The 25,362-nt window shown below is 45.1% G+C and overlaps 1 protein-coding gene across 1 annotated transcript; it reads left to right on the forward strand.

Moving 5' to 3' along the window:
• Positions 1-571: 571 nt before the first annotated feature.
• On the forward strand, positions 572-24,564 carry LOC136369473 (ATP-binding cassette sub-family A member 9-like). The gene is made up of 37 exons (XM_066332336.1): positions 572-778; positions 993-1,151; positions 1,754-1,854; positions 2,591-2,814; positions 3,623-3,761; positions 4,199-4,384; positions 4,939-5,071; positions 5,471-5,636; positions 6,305-6,363; positions 7,335-7,445; positions 7,881-8,056; positions 8,366-8,485; positions 9,117-9,255; positions 10,629-10,719; positions 11,255-11,394; positions 11,822-11,941; positions 12,507-12,666; positions 12,902-13,068; positions 13,488-13,615; positions 13,787-13,924; positions 14,717-14,830; positions 15,365-15,535; positions 15,668-15,781; positions 15,968-16,075; positions 16,640-16,708; positions 17,263-17,354; positions 18,204-18,324; positions 18,634-18,748; positions 19,007-19,098; positions 20,571-20,734; positions 21,241-21,316; positions 21,810-21,904; positions 22,782-22,901; positions 23,612-23,752; positions 23,919-23,998; positions 24,091-24,146; positions 24,272-24,564. Exons 1-37 carry the CDS (start codon positions 625-627, stop codon positions 24,359-24,361), a joined length of 4,629 nt encoding a protein of 1,542 aa, XP_066188433.1. The 5' UTR covers positions 572-624; the 3' UTR covers positions 24,362-24,564.
• Positions 24,565-25,362: the final 798 nt, after the last annotated feature.

Here is a 25,362-nt window from a genome sequence, read left to right on the forward strand (position 1 = left end):
ATAAATTTGGTCCATTTATGTCCATCAGGGGTTAATCCTCCAATTACAGCTTCAGGTGATGAAGTAATTTACTCCAAGTTTGCCTTTTCTGCCCCAATTCCCTGTTGTTTCCATCTTTCGAGGCCTGGGACAGAGAGGTGAATCCTTGATTCTCAGGCCTGGAGAGGAACTTTTTGTCTGAAAAAAATGGGAGAGCAGCAGCTGACAGGCCATGGAGTTTCAGAGTTACACCCTGAAGCAGTACAGGGAAAATATAAAAAAATAATATATTATAGAAAATTGTATTATAATATAAAATAAATAATATCAAATATTAGAATATAAAAAATACTGCAGCTGAAAAATAATATAAAATATGATTATGATATCATAAATACACTACAGCTGAAAAAGAAATATAAAATATTACTGCAATGTTATAAAACTTCTGCAGCTGAAAAAAAATCATATCAAACACTATGACAATGTTATAAAAAATCAGTTGAAAAACATAAAAGCATCATCCCCACGCCAGCAACTCCCCAGGCTGCCCCTCACCTCTGCATTTCCTTCCTCCCTTCCCTGCAGGAATGGGTGGCATCGCTGATTTTCCTCTACATCCTGCGGGACTCTGCGGCTCTGATCATGGATTACCCCACCCAGGAATTCCCCTACAAATCCCTGGGGAGCCTGGAGGACCCAGCCTTCAACACCTCGGGGGTGACACTCCTCTACACCCCTGCAACCAACTCCACCAGGAGAATAATGGCCAAAGTGGCCTCCAGCTCGTCACTGAGGGGTAAAAACTCTTAAATATCCATTTTTCTGCAGTGTCTGAAGTGGAGTTGGCTCATCCTCATGAGCATTTGTCCCATGTGATTTTCGAGGGGGGGAAAAAAAACCAATCCATTTTCATTGTTGCTTGAAGGATGGGAGTTTCAGCTGTGCTGGTTTGGTTAAAGTTTTTAGTAATTTTTTTAAAAATTAATATGATTGATCTATTCTAACGGCAGGTGTAATTATAGAAGAGGTGGAAAACGAGGCAAAAATGGAAGAAAAAGGGCTCTCGGAGGAGGAAACCATCGGCGTGGTTTTTAAGGATGACTTCTCCTACATTCTCAGATTTCCAGTGGGCAGAGCTGCGTTTCCAAACGAAGGCTTTCAGCACATAGGTAACAAAAGAAATGAAACCCCAGGCTTTGGTTTTTCATAAAAGATGTTTGGCTGGATTTCTGTGCTGCTGTGCCACCCCAAAAGGGATGGAGGCTGCACGTGCCAAATGGCTCAAGAAAACACGTGAGTGAAAATCTGAGGGTTTGTGTCTGTAAAAGGAAAACAAATACCAGAGAAAACAAAATTTTGTAAGATCATAAATGTCATCCACAGCCAGAGAATCTGAGAACCCCAGAATGGTTTGGGGTGGAAGGGAGCTCAGAGATTGTCCAGTGCCTTTTTCCCCCCTCTCCCTTTTGTACCTTAATACATAAAATATTACATAAAAACATGCCTGGAAAAGGAGAAAATTTTATGCAATAATGTCCCAGAGATTTAACACATTAAAACATAAAAAAACAGCCAGAGATTTTAACACATTAAAAGATAAAAAGGTTGAATAAACCCCAATCTTGATTTCCTCACACTTCAGTCAAACTCATTTTCAACCCCACGGATCATGCCCTAGTATTTACATGCACATGCATATGGAAATGTATAAATTAATATTGATGAATTCTGGTTGTTTTTTTTTATTTTAAAATGTTTGTTTCCCCAACAGAAACCTGCTGGGATTTTTCAGCCAGGCACTGCAGAGTCCCTCTGTACTGGTACGGGGGTTTCCTCTCCGTGCAGTCCAGCATCGATGCAGCAATCATAGAAGTAAGTGTGCTCGTGGTGGAATTTGCTCTTCTTCCCCTGAGTTCTGTGTGAACTTAAAACCCCAAACTGATTAAACTAAAAATAGAGGGGGGGGAAAAAAAAGCCCCCAGACACTGAGAAAACCACCGAGCCGGTTCATTTTTCCATCCTTGAACGTGTCTGAGGCCAAGTTGAACAAGGCTTGGAGCAAACTGGGATAGTGCCCCCTGGTAGGGGATGGAACAAGGGGATCTTTAAGGTCCCTTCCAATCCAAACCATTCTGAGATTTTTGATTTTCTGTGGACATGGACCTCTTAAACAATGTAATTCAAAATTTAAAAGAACGACAGATCGTTCTCATGGCTCGAGGCAGTGACTGGAACAAGGATTTAAAATGTTTATTGCAAGTCAACACAAAATTATACTAAATGCTGATTATTTGCTTATAAACATAACCTCATTATTGATAAACATAATTCTGAGGTTTGTAACCCCCAATTTATTGCAAGTAACACAAAAAGATACCAAATACTGATTATTTACTTATAAACAAAACCTCATTATTGGCAAGCATTATTCTGAGGCTTGTAATCCCCAGTTTATTGCAAGTCAACACAAAAAGATACTAAATGCTGATTATTTGCTTATAAACATCACCTCATTATTGACAGACTGATGCCTGTAACCCCCCTGTTTGTTCTGGTGTTGGCTATTTCAATGCAAAAACGAAATGAACCACTGATTTCTTTCCTTTAGATGAAAACCAACCACTCTGTGTGGAGGGAAATGGAGTCAATTACTGGAGTTCACCTAAAAACCGTGATTAAACCCCTGTTTAAACTGGATTACCTTTGGTTCAGCATCTTTGCCATACTGAGCTACTGCCCATACATGCACTTTTTATCCATCAAAGTCCTCAAGGAGAAGAAGAAGCTGAAGATATTGATGAGAGCAATGGGTCTGCAAGACATTTCCTTCTGGTAAGTCCCAGAAACGATTGTGCAAGTGCAGGGATTATTTTGCCAAGTGTATGGAGCAGCCTGCTCTGGTGGGAGGGATGGAATTAGGGGATTTTTGGAGGTGCCTAAACCATTCTGGGGTACTTTTTGCTGAGGGACCTCTGTTTCCAAGCCTGTTGTTCTGAGATAGGAGTTTTGTAGTTTTTTCCTCCCAGAAAAGAGGAGGAGCCCTCCTGGTGCAGCAGGGTTCTGGGTGTGGAGGGCTTGTTTGCCTCCAGAAAAATGGATGGAACACACAGAAAAAGGGAAAAAAACCCAACAAATTTTGGAGAAACCCCCAAATGCTGAAGCAGAGGAGGGACACAGGGTCTACCCAAACAGGCTCCTTAATCCCTCTGGGCATAAATATTTCACATTATCAGGAAAAACACGTGGATAAAAGGTCCTGGCTGCAGGTTTTTCCATGTCCCTTTGCTGCCATCAGTGCATCTGCAGAGACCTGGGCACATGCAGGACCTGAATTTGTGGAAGAACTTTTCTCCTGAGCAGTAACCCAGCACTGAACAGGCTTGAGCTGATCAGAGAGGGTTTGGAGTGTCCCTCACTGGAGATATTGCAGACCCATGTGGACACACTCCTGTGCTCTGGATGACCCTTTTAGAGTGCCCGTTCCAACTTGACCCCTCCTGTGACTCTCTGTGCAGTCTGGAGACTGTGAATGGATGAAAATAAGAAATATTTGAGTTTAAACCACTGCACCTGGTCTCGGCTGTGTCACAACAAGGGTTGTCATGCTCAGGGACAGAAAGAACTGTGCTTTTCTTTGTAGGTTATCCTGGAGCTTGCTGTACACTGTGTATGTCTCCATCACAGCCAGCCTGCTGACCTGGGTCACCCTGAGCGAAGCCTTTCCTCAAAACAGCTTTTTGGATGTGTATTTCTTTTATTTCTTTTATGGCACGGCATCTGTAAGTCTGCTTTCGTGTTCTTATATGATACAGCTTTTTTTTTTTTTTTTCCTTTTTTTTTTTTCCCTAATTAAACTATCTGAAAGACTGCAGAGCTTTTAGGTCTGGTATTATAGGAGAAAGTAGCAAAAAATACTGTGCTGTGATTTATTGTTATTATTTGTAGGCTTTTATACCACTCCCATTACATTTTGGGAGATTCTGACTCAAAATCAGAGTGAAGAGAGGGGCTAAAATGAGTGCCAGGAGTGATTTTCCTGTCCCTATAAACCTGCCCTAAATCTCAGAGCTGCCTGCTAAACAAAACCTTGTGCATCTTGGAGGGAACCACTGAAACCCAGCTGAGTCCCTAATTTTACTCCTATTTTGTTTTGTTTGGTTTGGTTTTTATTGCAGCAGGAATACATCCTGGTAACTACTGGTTTTGTCTTCTGCAGATTCACTTCACTTTCCTGCTCAGCTCGTTGCTAAAGCAGCGAAATATTTCCAGTTTTGTGGGATTCCTCCTTCACGTCCTCCTTGGGATGCTGGGCTTTTTGACATTGTTTGGAAAAGTGCCCCGGGCTTTGGAGTGGATTTTAAGCCTCTTCAGTCCTTTTGCCTTCACAGCTGGCCTTGCAACGGTATGTCCATAATAAAACCAGGGCATCATCAAAGCTCAGCCCCCCCAAAATCCACAATTTGCATCTCCAGAACAACCCAGTCACCCCTCTCTGCTTTTTTTTTTTTTTTAAAAAAAAGGAAATTTGGATTTTTAGATGATTTTTTTTGCTCCAAAAACTACCTGTGCTAAATCCTGGCAAATGTGGTTGGACAATCAACTGCATCACGAATTTTACTGCCACGAATTTAAATCCCCACGGAATGAGCAGTGGGATGTGGGCACCAAAAGCTGCAGGGATTGGGAGGGCTGGAAGTGCTGCCTCTGCAGACAGCACGTGCATCCCTCTGTAACTTCTGCATGGTTTGAAATTCAGCTTACTGAGGCATTTCTGGTGCCATTGTGGTCAGGAATAACCTTAGAAGCAGCGTCGTGGTCACGAGTGAATTGGGATTTTTAGGGAAAATGGCTGTGATGACACAGCAGTAGCTCACACAAAGTATTTCTGTCTGAAGGAAATGTTGCATCTGAATTGTGCTGCCTTTTTTTTTTTTTTTTTTCTCTCCCCTCCTCTAGATGGTAAAAATAGAAAAATATGGGCCAGCATCTACCCCAGAGTTGCAGCCTTTTTCTAACCTGTACCTCATCCTGAGCTTCGACAGTGTCTTGTATTTCCTGCTGGCCATCTACTTCGATAAGGTTTTGCCAGGTGAGTGAAAATGTGAGGGGAAAAAACGCTTTTTTCTTCTATAATTCCCTTCTTTGTAGGGAGAAAGTTACCAAGGGGGTGGTGAAAGGAGAGAAAACTACGACCCTGATGGAGGCACTGAGATCTTGCTCCGACAGCCCTGACCACTGGGGTTGGAAGGATGTTATAAGACTCCAGCTGATTTTTTGGAACCAAAGAGGTTGCAAATGGGGCCTTGGCTGTGATTATTCCCCACCTGCATTTACAGATAGGGGGCAATTGAAATTGCAGAGTTTATCAATTCTTCTGCTCCGCTGGAAGTTCACATCCTGCAGCTCCCGGGGCAGCGCTGGGAGTTTCTCAGAGTTGACAGATGGAGGTTTTGGGGTTGATATTTCACTTTCCTTGCCTCCGTTTCAGGCAAGTACGGGATCCCACATCCTCCTGCCTTCTTCCTGAGGCCCTGGTACTGGCTCGGGGGCAGCAGTGGGTACGTGGGGGTGAGAGCTGGCAGCAGCCACGACCCCGTTCTCGGCTGCGACGCCGAGCCGATGCCGCCGGGCTTCGATGGCAAGGAAGCCATCAGGTGAGGAACTCCCTTTGGCATGGAAAACACAGCTCTGAGTGGATTGTTTGGCTCTAGAGAGCACAGCCAGGCTGCACTGGTGAGGGTGAGGCTGGCAGCTGGTGTTATGGATAGGATTAATGCAAACAAGTGAAAGGGAGGGGTTCTTCAGTGTTTCATCCCGCCCCAGAGCTGGATTTGAACGTTTGTCGGATGTAGGGCATCCTCCAACTCTCTGCCCTGCATTTCCCTGCTCCTGTTCCCCTTCCCCATCATCTTCAAGCACAGATTGTGCTGCAGAAGCTCTGCACTGTCCATCCTTGCAGGGCTGGGTGGGCTCGTGGCTGGTTGTTACCAGAAAGCAAATAGAAACCTGCCAAACTTACACCTAGGTCATCCCTCTTAATTAAATATCCACATGTTGTTCCCCAGAGCCTCCTCCTTCACTCACAAAATGTTCCTCGAGTTTATCTTTGGCACCTTTTAAACGGCTTTTTGAAAAGTACAAGACCTAATCCTGCTTTAAAGGTACCAAAAAATGACTTACATCAAGTGATAACTTCCACAGGACCAGTGTGAGGAGGAGCCTGGGAAATATTCCCCCAAAAGCTTTCAAAGTTTAATTCGAGGCAGAGGAAACAGCCCCAAATTGTGATTCAATAACTAATGGCTTGCTTACTTTCCTTTAGACTAAACAATATTAAAAAAATATTCAAGAAGAAGAACAAGAGCACCGAAGCTTTAAAGGGTAAGGAGAGGCTTTGTAATTCTTTTATTCCTTTTTCACCAGATGAGAACGCAAGGTGTTTTGAAATGTACTGGCTGTACTGAATTCTGCCTCTGAGCCTGTTAAATTATATTGTGCAATGGTTATTTCTGCTGGGGGAAATTACTGGCAAATTCCTACCAGGTCGTTATCTCCCTGTTCCCTCCAGGAAAATCACTGTTTATTTTTTTTTTTTTTTGCAACAGCAGAACTGTCCTTAAAAGCTGTATTTTTGCAGTGATGAACCACTCTAGAAATCCCCTCTCAAACCTCCTTTTCAAAATGTAAACTATTTTGGACAAACTTGGGATTTTATTGCCAAATCTTCTGTCCCTGCCCGAGCTGCGTTCTCCAATTGCACTTGCCAATGCAAATATTTGACACAGTCATAATAAAGTCATGGGTTATTTGTAAAATGCCTTTGTTTAACAAGAACTCCAAGTGAAAATACCAAAATTGAAAAATACAAAAATATTTTAAAAATCAATATGGCCTCGAAGGTCTATATTGAGTAGGAAAAAAAACCAAACAAGCACAACTTGAACAACCCAGCAGAAAGACAAAATATTTTTTACAAAAGAAAATGAGGTAGAAAAGTCTGGCTGCTTTGTAATAAATCCTGAAATCTCATATGTTGGAAAAGCTCTGGGCTCTTCTTCTCCTGAGGACAGCTCTTGAGCCGCACTAAAATAAAATGTTATGAACCTTGTAGAAAACTGGAGTCAAAATTCTTTCAATATTGAAGATAATAACTTTATTCCCTCAATTCAATCAAAACATGGTTCCTTACTAAGCTTAGACCAAATTCCTGAAGAACCAACCTGTGCTTTTGAATCTGGTTTTGCCTCTCAGCTTCTAAAGAAATGTCACTTCTGTCACCTGTGGCAGCAGCTACAGGTCCAAGTCCACTTCTCACACCCTTCCATCCTACTGCTGTCCTGTTTCTGTTCCAGGTTTGTCCTTAACTATTTACGAAGGCCAGATCACTGCACTGCTGGGTCACAGTGGATCCGGGAAAACTGCTCTGTTAAATGTTCTCAGCGGGTTTTCCAAGCCTTCAGAAGGTAGGATAACGGGCCTGGAAGCTGAAGAGGAGGAGCTGTTGGTTTATTCAAGGGGAAAATGTGCAAAAAAACCCCTCCAAGTTTTCCCTCAGTCGTTCATGGTGGGTTGTTGTCAGTGCAGATTTCTCCCTCAACACGAGCTCCAGGGATAATGGATCCCAAGTGTCCATCTGCATGCCCTGGTGCTTTCCATGAGCTGCACGCCTGTAGGAAATATGTTTATTTTCAAGGGAGGGTTTTGGTGCTCTGAAATATTTTTGAAATGTATTAAATTTTTTAATCCAGTTATTTTGCTTTATTGGCTTTTTGTGGGGGTTTTTTTGTTTTGTTTTGTTTTGTTGTTTTGTTTTGTTTTGTTTTGTTTTAATTTAGGACTCAAGAAACATCCATGGTGTTGCAATTAATGTCAAATGTTTCGTTCATCCCCCTGTGCAGGTTCTGCCATGATCTACAACTACAATGCTTCTGAAATATGGGATATAGAAGGAATGCAGGAAAAAGTTGGGATTTGCCCCCAAATTAATTTGCATTTTGAAGCCTTAACGGTGAAAGAAAACCTGAGAATTTTTGCTCACATCAAAGGTATTCCGTGGAAGGAAGTGGATGAAGAGGTTGGTATGTTCTCAGCCACTGACTTGTCTTTTATGGAATCTTGGGCACTTTGTGCTTTATTTATAAAAGATAAATATGTGTCTTGTTCCGTGCAAATGAGGACAAACCTAATTTAGTGGCAAAGTAGTTTTCCAGTTCTTTCTTATCCTCATGTCATGAGTTAAAACTCAGATTTATCTTAGTTGTCTCCAAGCAAAACCATTAAGAGTAGATAACTTTGAAGTCCTGAAGTTATAAAGTTTGCAGCAATTTAGGAATTCAAATGTGCCCATCTGGAAATGTGACCCTTGTCTTCTTGTGTCCCCAAGGTGCAGAAAGTTCTCGTCGTGCTGGACCTCACCGACGCTCAGAATGTTTGTGCTGATGCCCTGAGTGGGGGACAGAAGCGAAAATTGTCCCTTGGAATTGCAATTTTAGGGAATCCCAAGGTAGGCACCAGTGGTTATGCACACACAACATGCATTGTTTTGGGACACAGCTTTGCATTTTGACTTGGCACAGAGAGGGTTGTGATTTTCCCCTGCCCTTCCATGACGGTGTTTTACACCACAACGACACGGACTCCGAGCTTCAGAAGGCTGAAATGACTCCTTTATTTTTGGGATGTGTCTCCCTTATGTACTATTTTACACAGGCCAATTTGATTGGTGACACAAAGACAAACCTCTTCCCCCCCATTGGTCAGAGCAGAGGGACATCAAGGAGAAGTCCCTCCTAGGGAAAAGAATGAAACATAGTACGGTTACAAAACCACTCCTCTTGTTTACAGAAAATTCCCTTGGGAAAAGAATTTCAGAAAACCAAAACATCTCAGCCAAAAACCATGGCTACACTTCCAGGCTACTAGTTCACTAATTGGAAGGACTGGGGAATCCGGTTCAGTCAGAGCCATATTTATAATTAGAAGGGTGGTAATATTATGACAGGAGGAAGAGCAGTAAAAACGAGCGACACTTGAGGATGTGTTCTCTGAGTGAGATCACAAAAAAGCACGAAACAAAGTGTGGAGCTGAACACACCTGGGGCCTGGAGGGGCTCTGATCCTGTTGGCCTTTGCAGGTGTTGCTGCTGGACGAGCCCACGGCAGGGCTGGATCCCTGCTCCAGGCATCACATCTGGAGTGTGTTGCGGGAGCGCCGCGCCGGGCGCGTCACGCTCTTCACCACCCAGTCCATGGAGGAGGCTGATGCTCAGGCTGGTGAGCCCAGGCTGGCACCTTGTGGGGGTGTAAACCAGGGTGTCTTGGTTTGGCAAGACGGGTGTCTGCCAGGGAAAACTGGGGTTTCCCTTGGAATGGAGAACGTAACCCCCCCACACCTGCCTTAGAAATTAATATGATTTTGCAATTCAAGGCTTTTCTGGCAAAGATTTGGGAATAGGAATGATGGTTCTTTACTAGAAATATTGAGAATACAAATGTGGGAGTGCAAAAAACAAGCAAACAAAACAAACAGAAAATCCTAGAAACCCCGACAGAGTCGGAAATGCGACCCCTGACACCCCGTTGGTTGGGGTGCTGGAAGCAGTCCAAAGTCAGCCCTCCCGGAGTGGCAGATGTGGTTCTGTTGGAGTAGAGATGGTCCTTGTAGGAAAAAAGGGTCCAGTAATGGTGAGAAGGGTCCAGTCATCCTTCAGGAATGCAGTGGAAAACCAGATGTTCCTAGTTTCCACTGTGTTCCTAACTGGTTCCTATACCTGGTGTTCCTATGTCTCGATTTTCATCTGGATAGGAACGATTTGGCTCCCTCCACAGGGTGGAGCCTCTCACAATGGGATGATGTAATGTGTGATGTCACTGGTGAGCCCTGATGGCCCATTACCAAAAGATATCCCCTGGAAGGTGGGAAGAGATAAAGAACAATGCCCCACCCGGTTTTATCAGCTGGCCCATTATCAGAAGGGCACCTTCTCCCTCCTCCCTGGAGTTACAAGAGATAAGGAAAACACCTCCCCAGCTGATTTCAACAGATGGAATAGAATAAACATGTTTTGCTAACATAACCCAAGGCAGAGGGGTTTGCAGGGCACAGCCCACCTCTGGGGCACACAGAGCTGGTGTTCTCTGGATGGGTTCGGTCTGAGAGGGCCCACCCAAGCTGAGCTGGGCAAGGCTAAAACTGGGCTGAGGTGTCCCTCCAAGGCTTTGCTCATGCTCCTCTCCAGGATAAAGTCCTGTTCTTCACAATAAAGCACTTCCACATTATCTGGATTTGTCTCTATGTCAGTAAAACTCGGTATTTTAATATATTTAATCCAGTGATTCTCGGTATTTTAATTAGATTTAATCCAGCATTTTCCTGGATTTCACTTGCCACTATTCTCATTTCTGTGCTGCATGGGAAATTCTCCACGAGCCCACAAGAATGCAGAACTAAAAGAATTAACCATGATGTTGAGGGAAAAGGCATTGGTTCAAAAATAATATAAAAAAAAAACCCTTCAGGACTGGCCTGGTTTTACTCTTCTCAAATTATTATTAAAATGTCTGCTGAGTTCAGAAGGAGCAGACTGAGGTCAGTCTGCTGCACTCTTGTAAATCCCCGTAAATTCTTTGTGTTCCCTCCTCCTTAGATCGGAAAGCTTTCCTCTCCTGTGGGAGATTACAGACTGTCGGCTCATCTCTCTACTTGAAGAGAAAGTGGGGAATTGGCTATCACTTGAGGTAAAACCTTTTGTTCCATGAAAAGCTTCCCGTTCTCACGAGTATTTTCTCGTAGAATCTGTGTTTTTGTAGTGCTCATATAGACAGTAATAGAAATCCCAACAATTCATTTTAAAAGACCTTTATGGCAGCCAAAATTTCCCTGCTTTGGACAACAAACTGCCTTGCTTTGGAACCCAACACTGAAAGCTCCTCTACAGCTGGAAGGGGACCAGAGTGAGGTGATCTGAGGTGCCAGAGTGATGCACAATGGCTTTGATGCAGAGTTGTTTTTCTTAGGAGTTTGATTGCTGAGGTCTTGGTTTAGCAGCATTGTCCAGGATTGTATTTCTTAACCTCATCCACTTTGTGCATGCATGGCAAAAACAGGGGCACTGCAGATGGCTGTAAAAAATCCCACTGAAGTTCTGCCCAGTTTTGGAGGTTTCCCTATGGAAGAATCACCGCTGGCTCTGTGCTCCAACCAGATGATTCACTTTATTTTTTGTTTTGTTTTGTATTTACCATTATAACAATTTAATTTTTTTTTTAACAGGATGCACATTAACGACCTGTGTGACCCAGAGCTTGTGTCATCCGTGGTCAGGCAGTACATCCCTGATGCTGTGCTCAAGGGGCAGAAAAGGAATGAACTGTGTTTTAGGCTGCCTCTGGAAAACACTGACAGCTTCCCAGGTAGGAAACCTGTCCCTGTGCCAGGGTTTTAAAGGGAAACTCACTGGTGGAAAAAGCAGAAATCAAAGTTACTGTGAAGGAAAAAAAATTATATCACTTGGTCTATAATGTGTGGTATTAGGAGGCTGCATAAATACCAGTTTTACAGAAAGCCTTCAGTGCACATGCTAATATTAATAACAAAGATTAAAAAAAAAAGAAATTCCACCAACTAACCTACACATTAAAATCCACTGACCCTCTTCTGGTTTCAGGGTGGTCCATGAAAACCAAAACGACTGAATTTTCCACTAGTTACGTCTAAAAAAAAAAATAGTAAATTTGTGATGACTTTCAGGTTATGGGGATTGATGATCCCTGTGAATGCTGGAACATCCCGTGCTAATTGGCTGAGCTGGTGCTGACTCTGGCTGTTCCTCCCGTGTAGGTCTGTTCAGCCACCTCGAGAGCAACCTCTTGCAGGGGGTTGTTGATTATGAGGTGACCAGGACAACCCTGGAAGATGTTTTCCTGAAGCTGCAGGGTGAGGAAGCCATCGATCCAGAAGGTAAAGCATTGGCTCCCTTTAGCAAGCGTGGCATCCCTAAAGTTCCATCTATGGAATCTAAGCTCCATCTGATGTGTGATTTAATTGAATATCTAATAAATTCCTGCTAAATGTGGCTGTTGACAGGCCTAGAATGGCACTTGTATCCCACTTGCCTTCACTGAGGAATATCATCTTGGAGAAGCCCAAATGATTCCATCTTGGCTTCCCAAAAGCTTTCAAGCACAAAAATTAAGGCTGCTGTTGGAAGTGTATTTACCTTTGAAGGGTTGTACAGCCCAGACCAGGAGGTGGGAAAGGATAAAGTTTGCAAAAGGCGCTTCCCAAGGCCACTGAAGATCTTGGATGTGTTGCCAGCCCAGCCAGTCTGAATTCACCGATATAAATTCTCTTCTGGATGAATTATGGCCCCTCTTCTCTACCCTTCTTACTTTTCTCTCTCTCAAAAAAAAAATGAAAGCATCCCTCTGTTCAGAGCAGAAGAGCCTTGATGATTGTTTGGGATTAAAAGGTGTCCTTCGAGGGCTCTTTGTGGGTGATGGCATTTCTCTTGGTGAACACACAGGAGATGGAGACCTCGAGGAGAGGGACCAGAACTTCCCGGGGTTCTCCAAGCAGGAGATCCTGGCCATGAGTGGGATGATGCTCTGGAGGCAGCAAGTGTGTGCTGTGCTGAGAATTCGCCTGCTGAGGCTGAAGCATGAAGGAAAATTCCTCAGGGGAATGTAAGTACAGAAGCTCCCACCTACTCTGCAGCCCTGGAGTGGCTGAGGGAAGGCTTAAACACTACTGGAGATATTTGGAAGCAGAGATTTAGGTGGGAAATGTTTCAAAATAGGGGCAGTCTGGACTTAGTGGGAGTACTCTGGCTTGCTTAAGTTTAAAATTCCCCTATAAATCACACAATTACTTATTAGTGGATTTCCCCTAGCCTCACTTATGCTCTGTTTCTCCATCTAGATTACTGTTATTTGGAACGTTTATCCTTCCACCCCTGATGACTTTAATGCTGTTTCATCTGTGGCACAACTCCAGCAGCTGGGAAATCACATCTAGCCCGTATTTTCTTCCCACAAAAGAGAAAATTCAAAATAGGTCTACAAACCTCCTCATCTTCAATGACACAGGTGAGGAAAAACATGTGAGGCTGACTCACTTTCTGCATCAATGTGGATTTTATTATAATTGACAGAGCAACCTTGCAAATGCCACAAAACTGTAAAGGAATGTGCATTGAGAGATGTTTTCTTCTGAGCAAAAGCAAATGCAGTTCTAGTAATGATATAGATGATCTATAAAAAAGTAATGAACCAGGTAAGTTTAAAAAAAGGCAATAAATTGACTAACTTTGAAACATATATTTTGTTTAACCAGTTTAAATAAATATAAAAGATAAAGGAAATATATGTTTGCTTAGAATCTCAATATTTGGAGTTTTTTACATACCTCTGCTTTGCAAATAGGAACTTGTTTATATGAAACTGTTTCTCTTTAAAGGAAAAAAACCCTCTAATGGCTTTAATTTCTGTCCTTGATTTGATTTCAGGATCAGAAATCGAGGATTTCATTGCTGCTTTGAAGGCTCAAAACATAACCCCAGAAATAACTCAAGAGAAAAATATCACGAGCCTTCCAGATTACAATGGAGCTATAAAAATATCCCTGGAAGGCAAGGTGAGGGATTTTTTCCCCCTCTTCTTTCATCCTGTACATAATCTGAGAAGTATTTAAATGAGAGAAATAAATATTTTTGGTGTAATAAGTACTTTCAGTAGCGCTGCTCACGCCTCTCAATGGGACATGAAGGCCCATTTCTAATTTTTTTTTTTTTTTTGACATCTTCAGAGGCAGCAGTTCACGGTCATGTGCAGCCTAGAGCCCATCAACTGCTTCCCTGTGCTGGTGAACATCCTCAGCAACACCTTCCTGAAGCTCCACAATTCCACCGCGCGCCTCCGCGTCTGGAGCCAGCTCTTCTACACGGTGAGAGCCCTGCCCTCATTGCTGGGCCAGAATTCCCTGGGATAGCTGCAGGGCTGGGGGCTGAACAGCCTGGAAACCTGGCTGGGAGAATAGAATTTAAGGGTTGGGGGCAATGGTCCCACTGCTGGTGGCTCCTGGGGGTGTTTAATGATGATTTTTCCTGCAGTGTCCAAGGGTTCTGTGGGGTTTCGGTAGGGTGAGGTATTTAAGTTCGTGCTGTTCGCAGAGAATTGGGGTTGTTCTTGGAAAAGAGAAGTTTCAAGGTGACCTAACTGTGGCCTTCCAGTCCCTGGTGGAAAGAAAGATTGTTTACAAGGCCTGGAGTGACAGGAAAAATGGCTTCCCACTGAGCCAGATTGGTTTAGATGGATATTAGGAGGAAATTTTTCCCTGGCCAGGTGGGACACTGGGGCTTGGAGCCACCTGGGACACTGGAAGATGTCCCTTCCCATGGCAAGGAGTGGAATGAGGTGATTATTAAGGTCCTTTCCAACCAGGACACTCTGATGAATTTGGTGGGAATACAACAGTGACCTTTGCAAACCTTTCCTCAGCAACAAAAAATTGGTCTCCATCTTCAACAATTCACAGGAATCCAAATCTTTCTGCAAATTTTAGGATGCTAAATGTCATTATTTTGGGGTGGGGTTTTTTTGCCTTGTTTTCTGTTCTTAAACACAACTGACTTACCGTCAGTGCTCTTGTTCACTTCGACCATCTCATGAGCATCAAGCCACCACCAGATTTTCCCTGGGGAGCATCAGCTGTGGATGACTGAATTTCTCCCCACAGGGAGGAAACGGAGAGCTAACAAACTACATTTTTTTCGGCTTGTTCACCTACCTGCTGGTTTTGGCTGCTGGTTTGCCTCCTCTCTTTGCCATCAGCAGCGTGGAGGATTACAAGGTAAAGAGCACGAGCTGCGGGTGGTTGTACACAAAGAGTGAATAAGATGCAAAATGTCTGCAGAGCATCAGTGGGGAGGCCCTGGCACAGGGTGTCCAGAGAATCTGTGGCTGCCCCTGGACCCCTGGAATTGTCCAAGGCCAGATTGAAAATGGAGCTTGGAACACCCTGGCATAGGGGATGGTGTCCGTGCTTGTGGAACTGGATGGTCTTTACGGTCCCTTCCAACCCAAATCATTCTGTGATTCTGTGATTTCTAGGCAGGATGACAGAAGAGAATCAGTCAGATTAGCACCACTGTGCACTTCTCTGCATCCCATCTGGGGCTCGCAATAATTTGGATGTTAATAAAGCTTTTGAGATTGGAATGATGTAATATTTTTCCTTTTAGGAATTATATGGTTTTAAACAATGGTGGAGCTAAGAATTGGAAGTGCTCAGAAAGGAGAGGAAGGGAGGAGGAGCGAGGGAACAGAGAAGGAGCAGGAATGATGTTTCAGGCTTTCCCTTTTCTCATTTTTGTCACTTTTGCAGCTCCAGGCTCGCTCCCAGCTGCGCCTGGCGGGGCTCTTCCCCTCAGCCTACTGGTGTGGGCAGGCTCTAGTGGACATCCCCCTCTTCTGGAGCCTGATGTGCCTCATGTTTGGGCTCCTAGTGCTCTTCACCCGCATCTGCCCCTTGGAGGCCAAGGCCGTGCTGACCCTGGTGAGCTCCGGGCCATTTCCTAGCAGGATTTGGCTTTAAAGAGTTTCTTTGCAATGGGCAGCTCTGGGCAGGTTTTCATATATCCACAGGCCCCTCCTTGTCACTGATGTTTCTCTCTCTCTCTCTCTCCAGCTCATTTGCCTCTTTGGTTATGGGATGTCTCTTGTCCTCCTTGTTTATTTAATGGCCTTCGTGTTCCACACGGGACGAAGCAATCGTTACATTTGGTCTTTAACCTTCATTTTGGTAAGTGAGGAAGTGTTTGATTTGCACACCTTGCCACTTGGTGCTTTATTTCAAATTTACGTCGCTTTTCAATTTATTGTCAAATTTCAATTTATGTCAATATTCAGCAGAACGACCTGAATCACCGACAAATATTTTTAGCAGTGGTACGTTAATATTGGAAATAGTTTTTCTGCTTTATTCCAGGTGAATTATGCTGCTTTTATGAACAGTGACCATCATGAAGCACTTTACTACGTCTGTATGCTGATTCCTGTGTTTCCACCCGTGGGCTGGATCATGTTCTCTGGACTAGTAAGCAAAACACATCCTACTAAATTCAGTAATTATCCTCATGGTTTGCAAACTGGCAAAGCAAGAGGCACTTCCCAAATTCCCAGTCAAAAGGAGAGAGTGGGAAAAGAAAACAGGAAAAGATTTTCCAGGCTATTGAGTGGGAGAAGAGGCCGAGATTTGCCCCGTTAATCCTTTGTTTGATGGGGTTGTTTTTGGTTTGTTTAGTCACCAAGAGCTGATACAGTGGCTGCATTTTGGCAGCAAGGTTGGCATGGGAGGGGAAAGTGGTGGAGTGGGAAAAGCAGGAAGGACGAGGTGAGCTGGGAGAAGGCCAAAGAACTGGGAAGAGAGAAGCAATAATAGAAAATACTGACTTAACCTGACTGATTAGAGGCCTCTGAATGACTGCAGCCAAGGAAGCCACAACCTCTTGAGGCAGTAAGAACCAAAGAAAAAAAGGCAGATCAAAGCTCCTTTATCCCACCCTGAAGAGGAGCTGAACATCCCCACCTTGCTCTGACCCTGCCCTGAGAAGCACCGTGCTGAGGAATTTTCTAATTGACTGATCTCCTTTTCTTCCAGAATTTCATCATTTATAACAATCACACGATTTTTGAGACGTGGAATTACGTCTACATACCTGTCTTTGCAGTAAGGAGAGGCTTGGAGGTGGCTGCTTGGGCAGGGATGACTGTCACTGATGCAGTGGGCTTGCACTGGGATTGTAAACTCTCCCCATGATGAAAGGATTGAGTTTTTTGTAGTCAAAATTTCCCATTAAGTGTTGGCAGGGAAGGAAAATTCCAATTAATCCTGGTTTTATGCCTCATGTGGCTCTTGGATGCTGCAAAAATGAGGGAGGGGGTTAAGTGGAGCTCATGTGGAAGGCAGAGATATCATTAATAAGGTGATCATCCCAATGCTGCTCCTACGAAAGGACGAGATGATCTTCCATCCCACAGGATGTCTGCTGGGGTGCGGGTGGATTATCTGGGCTAGAGCTGCTGTAAAAATTCAAGGCTTTTGCAAAAAACCTGCATATCAGAGAGGAATGTCTGCAAAGCATCAATTCAGCTCCTTCCCCTTGCAGACCTTTTCAACAGCTGAAATTAATGAGATATGTCACTGCATCCCTTTATAATTAAAATTAACAGAGTGTGTTGTTGCCTTGTCTCCTACAAACCTAATTAATGTCTGCTTTTCAGCCGTACATCCACTGTGTGATTTTGGTTTTCCTCCTGCGCTGTTTGGAGATGAGATATGGAGAAGGAGTCCCTGGATTTGATCCTGTCTTCAGGTGTGTCCCAGGGATTCCTCGTGATAATCCCACTAATCCCGGTCTGCAGGGTGGGCTTGGAGCTGCACAGCCAGGCAGGACCCTGACAGCAGGAGGGAAAAACATGATATGTGAAAAATGTTTTCCAACATGTGGCTAAAGCCAGTGTTTTCAATTTTTTCTATGTCCTTGAGAAGATAATAATTGTAATTTAACCTTTTTTCAAAGGTTCATACCTGAGATTTCAGGACATTTCCCTACAGGGGGCTAAATTATAGTTCCAGATTGAAACAGAAAAATTTTAACTGCTTTTCAAAGGTGTCAGTATCGCTCCAAATAGGATGAGGACTTTCCCTAAATCTTCATCAGGTCGAGGTTGTTTAAGTGCTCTCTGCTTAATTGTCACCAGCAACAAGTGACCAACCACCTCAGCCACGTGGGAGAAGACTTGTAAAAACATCATCAAACATTACCTCGACTTATAAAAAGTATTTCACTATCAAACGTTGTGGGAGTTAAATGCCCAAATCGGTCTGCAAACCTGCCACTTGGATTTTAATTCTCCTTGAACAGATGATTGGCATGTGTGGAGCAGGGAACAGGTCAATTATTAAAGATGAAGGAAAAGCTAAAACTGCCCTTCATTTTCTCCGTGAATTTTAGCTTTTCCTCCCCAGGAATAAACACTTGAGCAGACACTGTCTGTGGAGCAGCTCAGTGATCCTTGTGTGTCCCTTCCCAGCTCCCCGAGGGCAAATAAATTTTGGGTTTCACTGGCACCGCCCTGGGGAAAAAAAAAACCCTCGTAAACACCAACCTTTTTGGAAGTGATTCCCAGTGAAAGCATCTCTCCTCCTTCTCCACTCACAGGATCCAGCAGAGGAGAGTGGTCACCCAGCAGAACAAGGACCACCCTGGAGAGGAGCCCCCCGAGGTGCAGGCGGAGAGGGAGCGGATGCGGAGCGCCGCGGCTTTGCTGCAGCACGAGGAGGTGAATCCAGACCCAGCCCTCCTCTGCATGGTTTGGCTTCTCACTCCCCATCATTTCCCTTCTCTCATCTGCCTCTGCTTTCTTAGCTCATGCACTCAGATCTCCCAATGTGATCTCAGCGTCCAGCCCACGGTCACCCTGGCACCACAAGGACTCTAGCTGGCACCGTTATTTTTATTCCCATTCTGCATATTTTTCTTTTTTTTTTTTTTTTTTCTCTTTCTCAAAGTTCTGCTTAATGGTAAGAACAGACCAGCTGTCTCATGGGGTGGGAGGAGAATTTTTATTTCCCTCTCTGTCTCTTCATAGGACTTGGTTGTTGTCAACAGTTTGCGCAAGGAATACGAAGTCAGGACAGCCACTTCCATTTTTAAGAAAAAGAAGAAACTTGCTGTCAAAAACCTCTCTTTTGGTGTTAAAAAAGGTTCAAGTACTTTGCAATACTCTCTATAATATAAATGACTAAAATCTAAAGGGAAGGTCTCATTTGGAGGCAATATTTTTGTCAGAATTTTCTCACGGGCATTGAGACCTGACGCTCAGGTCTCCTGCATTCAAAGTTTTAGTTTAAGGGGATAAAACAACTCTTTCTCCTACTGGACTTTTAAATATTACATAGAATACTGAGGAGAAGTCACATTAGCAATAAATATTCTTAACAGTTGTTGCATATTTGTTCCAGGAGAAGTCTTAGGTCTGTTAGGACCCAACGGAGCTGGCAAAAGCACAACTCTCAAGATGATTTCTGGAGGTGTAGCAGTGACTGCTGGGGAGGTAGGTGGCTCCTTGGAGCAGCTGCAGAGATGACCTTGATGCTTTTAAATATTCAGAATGTGATAAGGCAAGCCAGCAATATCTTCCTACAATCAGGGGATTTATGGGTGTTTATGTACAATTTATGTGTCCTGGATATTTACAGAGCTGAGAAAAAAAGCGTTGATTTATGCCAAACATAAATTCTAGTGTTCCTCAAAGTCAGTGTTACAGATTAAAGAGTTTGAGCAACAGAAAATCTTCAGCTGGCATTGGAAACCCATGGTGAAATGTCACAAGCCTTGTAAGGATTGTTGACATCTAAAAAACCCCAAAAATAACACTCCCCATAAACAGCCTTGCAAAACCAGGAAATTGAAAACGAATGTGAGCAGTGTTGGGCCAGTAACAATCCATCACTTAATTACTTGCAGAATGATTAATGGCATGTGCTGAGGGAGGGGAAATGCCATTGCTCTTACAGATTTGGGCCTGAAGGTTGGAAACACGAAAGTGTTACTAGGAAAAGACAGGGTGATGTCAGTAATATTACCCAGAGTGAAAAGGCAGATGGAGCAGGATCACCCTGCTCATGGAGTGACCACTCACTGGTCTGCTGACCACACAACTGCTTGGCTTGGCCAGTTGGACAGGGCTTGGGGCAACCTGGGCTGGTGGAAGATGTTCCTGCCCGTGGCAGGTGTGGGATGGGATGAGCTCTGTCTTGGTTTGGAAAGACAGGTGTCTGCTAGGGAAAGCCAGAGCTTCCCTTGGAATGGAGGAAAGTAAACCACACCCCCCTCCAAAGTGCTATAATTTTGCAATTAAGGGAAGATTTCAGGCAAAGATATGGGAATAGGAATGACAGTCCTTCACTAGGAATATTAAAAAGATACAAATGTAGTAGTACAAAAGGCAATCAAGCAAACAAACAAAAAATCCTAGAAGCACTGACAGAGTCAGAATACAGCCCTGTTGGTCAGGGTGATGGAAGCAGTCCAAATAAATCCTCCTGCAGTGACAGATGTGGTTCTGTGGGAGTAGAGATGATCCTGGAGAACAGGGTCTAGTGGTGGTGAGCTGGGTCCAGTCTTCCTCTGGAATCCAGTGAAAAATAGGCTGCTCAGGTGTTTGGAATGGCAGGTTTTATACAGGTAGGAATATTTGGCTCCTCCCCCTGGGTGGAGCCTCTCCCAATGGGATGATGGGATTGTCTGAGCCCTGCAGTGAGCCTGGATGGCCCATGAACAGCAGATACCCCTGGGGGAGGATGGGTCCTGGAAGGGATAAAGAACACAGCCCCAGCTGGTTTTAACAGCTGGGCCATTGACAGAAGGCACTCACTCCCTCCCCAACCAGTTTCAAGAGATGGAAAATAGAATACACATTTTTGGTCACGTATTGCAAACCCAAGACAAGCTCTAAGATACCTCCAACCCAAACCAGGCTGTGACAGTGTGACCGCACAACCACAGGGCTGTGTGTCTGTGCAGGTGCTGTTCAGGGGCCGGGATGAAGCCACCCCATGCCCGGGGGCCCTGGGCTGGTGCCCACAGCTGGACCCACTCTGGCCACACCTGACAGTGCTGCAGCACCTGGAGGCCTTTGCTGCTGTCAGAGGGATGAGGGAAGAAGATGCTGCTCTTGCCATCAGCTGGTAGGAAGCCAAATGCTCTCATCTGTTGGTTTTCCCTCCCTCCAGAGGTAGGGAGTCTTCCAGCCCAGTCACTCCATGGTTTTATAGGGTAGGGAAAGGGTTTCTCTGTTAACAAAACTGGCTTGTGCGGTTAAGAAACAACATCTTCAATGCTTCTCACCTTAGAGAGGTGATGACATCTGCTCCCGATGACATCTGCTATTTTATACTGTTCTCAGTCCCTTGCCAATGAAGGTTGTAGCCCAAGTTTACCTCGGAAAACTCAGAAAAAAAATATTCAAACTTGTCCCGGTTCATGACCAGTTGCATGAGTAACTCACTTCTCTCATTAGCTGCGCTTCCTGCCTTGAATTTCTGCAAAAATTCCTCAATTTACCATCCAAGTTAGGAGCAGAATCAGCAAGTAACCCAAGGGGATGGATATAACCTGAGGATGTCAGTGTCTGACCACAGAGGTTGCACACCAAGATGGTCATCTGGGGCTTTTCCCTTTCCCTTCCCCACAGCATAGGAAGGGCCTTGGATCTCCTGAAGCATTTCAAGACCCCAGCAAGAAGTTTATCTGCTGGAGAAGCCAGAAAGGTAAGTTTTGGGTTTGTCTTTGCTACTTAACCAACCTTGCTCGCTCTTTCTTGGACGTGGTGCAGAGGAAACCTTCAGCTGAGTGTATTCCTGGCATCTTTCATTTTCATCAAAACCTTTTGAATCCAGCCTGGCAGAATTCCCTCCCTCCTCCTCACCCTGTTGTCCCATTCTCCTGCACCGGGTGTTTAATAAGTGCTAACCACAAATTGGATTTACAATCACCTCTTCACGCCCCACCACCTGCATCTGCCAGTAAATGGGATGGAAAACCACTGTCACATCTTTGGCAGGCTCAGGAGTTCTGGGGAAATCTGATTTTGAGAGATTAAAATGTTAACTGAGAGCACCTGAAGTGGGATTTTTTTAAAATCCCTGTTCCTCTTGTGCTTTGGAATCAAGAGCTTCAGCTTTGAGAAATACTCGGGGATTAAGGTGCACCAGCTTTGCAGGTAAAGAAAGGAGCCCTGACCTCATGTTGTTCCCATTCCAGCTGTCCTTTGCTCTGAGCATCCTGGGAGACCCAACAGTGATGCTTTGGGATGAACCCTCAGTGAGCATGGACCCCAAAGGGCAGCGCCGCATGTGGTGAGCAGCCCTGGCCTGGCAGGAATGGGAATCTGGGACAGGTGTGACAGGATGGGCCTCACCCTCCCCACTGCAGGAACCCCTGGGAAGGCAGAGGTCCTGTCTTTTCCCTTTCTCCTAATGCCCAGAGGATGGGGAGGACTTGCTGAGCTCCTCACTCAGCTGACAGCAAGTTCTGTAATATTATGGTCATTAATGAACCCCAGAAAATCTCAGTAGACACCAGCTGAACCCGTGCATTTCACAAAAAAGACACAGATTTCTGTTTTCTTCAGAGCAAGAGAAAAAACTGTAGGAAGTCATTCAAAACCTGAGGCCATGAAAAAGGCTCCCAAAATTGAGTGATAGCACTGGGATTATGGGTGTGTGGTTTGAATAGAAGTGTGTGATATCACAGGGTGGAAAACTGAGAGTTTAAGGGTTTAGAATCTAGTAATATACATATTAAGCAAGATTGAGGATTTAGGGCATGGGTTAAATCCTTCTTTTTCACCCTCTTCTTCACTTGTCTGGATGGGATTTTGTAATTGGGTAGAAAAATCCACATTGTGGGACAGGGGTGGTTGGTTATTTGGTTAAAAGTAAAAATAATTTAGGCGTCATTTCTTAATTGGACACTTTATCCTTAAAAGGCCTTGTACAGAGAGAGACAGAGGCCATTTTTTACCTCATTAGCCAGAAGTGCTGTAGAACTCCAAGTCTGTGGGACTGTGATAGAGATAAGAATTTATAAACACCTGAGTCTGAACAAGAAACTCCGTCTGGCGCATTGAATCCCAACTGCGGCAGGAATAAAAAGAAAAGCTACAGGGAAACACAGACCAGGAGATTATCTGTGGCTATTCCCAGGATGTGACTGAGATCCCTGTGTTCCCAGGAAGGTGATTCAGGCCTCCATGAGGAGCAAGGAGAGGGCGGCCATCCTCTGCACACAGTCCGTGGAGGAGGCGGCGGCGATGTGTGACCGCGTGGCCATCCTGGTGTCTGGCCAGCTCCGGTGGGCACAGGGGGAAGGGGGTTTACTCTGGGGGGCTGTTCGGGTCAGTTTGGGGTTTTTTAATTTGTAATCTAATGGAAAATGATGTTTTGGATGTGTTTGGTTTGGTTTGGTTTTGTGTGTGCTACAGTCGGTTCTGTGAGGAGGTAACGCAGTGTAAAGAGCTGATGGATAAGAGGATCTACAGCTACTCCTCAGCTCCCTCAAACTGATGCCTTGGGAAGGCTGAGCTGGAACAGAGACTGCACAGAGCTAGAATAAAGTAGATATTTATTGAAAGACCTTTAGAATACACCTTGGGCAAGACAAGAGCCTGGCCATGGCTACACCCAGAGTGGACCAAGAATAGTCACCAAAATGACTGACCAGTCACCAGGTCTCAACTTGGGTCAGTTTGGCTCCATTTGCACCTTGGGGTTGAACTGTCCAAGGGCAGCTGCAGCTTGGGAGGTCCCATCCTTCTTGTTCCTCCCTGCAGCCACCCTTGGCTGTGCTTTGGGGCTGAAAGTTGTCCTTGGTGTCCATTGGGGAAAGGATTTGTTTTGTGTCCCTGCTGTGTGCAGAGAGCTGAGTGACACTGACTGTGAGCTCAGAACTGCCCCTGGGCAGCACAGAACCTGAAAACATGAAAGATAAACCTTAAGGCATCAAAGCCATTGATTTCTTTGCTGGTTGTGGTGGTTTGAGCTGTGTTTTTCCCCCCTCTGCAGCTACATCGGTTCCCTTGAGGATCTCAAAAGTAAGTTTGGCACAAGTTACCACCTGGAACTCAAAATGACAGACGTGGGGCACAGCGATGCTCTCCACAGAGAAATCCTGAACCTCTTCCCCTACGCAGCTCGGCAGGAAAGGTCAGTGTCCACGGGCTGCCCAGAGCCTGGGCCTGGCTGAGGTGCTCTTTTCCTTCTACTGACCTTGCTCAGTGATTTACCTGGAGCACAGTTCTCCCACAAACCCCGCCAAACTGCAATGCTGTGTCACGAGATGAAGAATTCATTTTTTAAATTACTTTTTCAGGACTTCTTCCTTGCTGACCTACAAGATTCCAGTGGCAGATGCACTACCTCTGTCCAGGTCTTTCTCCAAGCTAGAAGCAGGTAAAAGGAAGCAATCAGTTAAACAAGGAAATCACTTTCCAATGGTTTATGTGGATTTGGTTTTTAAGGATGCTTTCTCCATCCCTCCGCAGCTAAACGGACCTTCAAGCTGGAGGAGTACAGCTTGTCACTGAACACTTTCCACCAGGTAGGCTGATGCAGGAGCTCCAGGTTGGGAACTGCCTGTGGAAAAGCGAAAAATAACCTGTCACCATCTCAAATACAGCCAGTCCATGGCAATGATGGGGTCATTTCCACTGTGTCCCGTTGCAGGTGTTTGTAGACCTCACCAGGGATGCGGAGGAGCACGACCTGGAGGTGGCATCCAACGGGGCTGTGGAGCAGAGACCCCTTCACCCCTGAGTCTTGGAGCCACAGTGGGGAATATTCCATGTGTTTCATCAGTGTCACTGATTTTTATCGGGGTCACTGATGGCTGTGATCAGCTGCAGCCTCAGCACTCAGTCACCCACGTCACAGCACACGCTGCCCTGCAGGTCTTCTGCCTCACAGAGGAAAAAAAAGAGTTATTATTTTAATAAATAAAGCCTTTATCCTTTGACAAATTGGTGCCTGACTTGTCTGTGCCCCTGCTCATGGAGATTGAACTCCTGGTCCTGAGGCTGTGGCTGGGAAAAGGGGCTCAGTCCCTGGAGAAAACCAGGAGCAAGCCCAGGTAAGGCTCTGACACCTGACTCATCCATGGCAGGAGGACACCAGTTCTCTGCCTTTCCCAGTCCTGAGAATCACTCCTCTGGCTGCTGGAATTTGGCCAGCCAAGGGGCTGATTCCTGCCAGACAGGGGCACAGGGCTGCATTTTGGCCCAAAAAGCTGCTCTTGCTGTGAGTCCCAGCTCAGGCCAACTTGGCCCATCTCATCCCCACCACTGGGGCCAGCCACAGAGGAAAGGGCTCAGCAGTGCCTGGATAAATGTAATGAAAACTGGCAGCTCTTGTACCATCATCTGTAAATCCCAGTTATTATTTAGAGTCAAAATAAGGTGTGTTTTGCCCCAAAATAGTGCTGAAGAAGGACAGCAGGCTGAGCTTTGCTTTGGTCACTGGGAAGAGAAGGCTCCTCAGCAGCACCCACCCCTGCAGGGGTAACTGATGGGGGGCTGGGGGCAAGCAGCAGCACCCTGACCCTGTCTGAGCAGATCAGCATCTCCTCTTGGAGCTTGGATAGCTGCCTGCCAGGGCCAGAGTTAAAAGTTAAAAAAGATTGAGGTGTTAGGGCTGGGTTGGACTCAATGACCTGGAAGGTCTCCTCCAACCCAGTGATTCTGTGATTCTGGCAAAGGCTGGGGAGCCCCTGGAGGCCAGGGGCAGTGCCATCCCATGGCATGGACACAGCAGCACGACCC

Source organism: Sylvia atricapilla, chromosome 18 (assembly GCF_009819655.1).
Source record: "Sylvia atricapilla isolate bSylAtr1 chromosome 18, bSylAtr1.pri, whole genome shotgun sequence".
Classification (NCBI taxonomy): Eukaryota; Metazoa; Chordata; class Aves; order Passeriformes; family Sylviidae; genus Sylvia; species Sylvia atricapilla.

Bases quoted from the DNA above. Each gene is read 5' to 3' on its own strand.
- LOC136369473 (XM_066332336.1), top strand. From the start codon at position 625: ATGGATTACCCCACCCAGGAATTCCCCTACAAATCCCTGGGGAGCCTG. The intron at 4,385-4,938 runs GTATGTCCATAA...CCCCTCCTCTAG, and splicing joins TCACAGCTGGCCTTGCAACG to ATGGTAAAAATAGAAAAATA. The intron at 15,782-15,967 runs GTAAGTGAGGAA...GCTTTATTCCAG, and splicing joins GGTCTTTAACCTTCATTTTG to GTGAATTATGCTGCTTTTAT.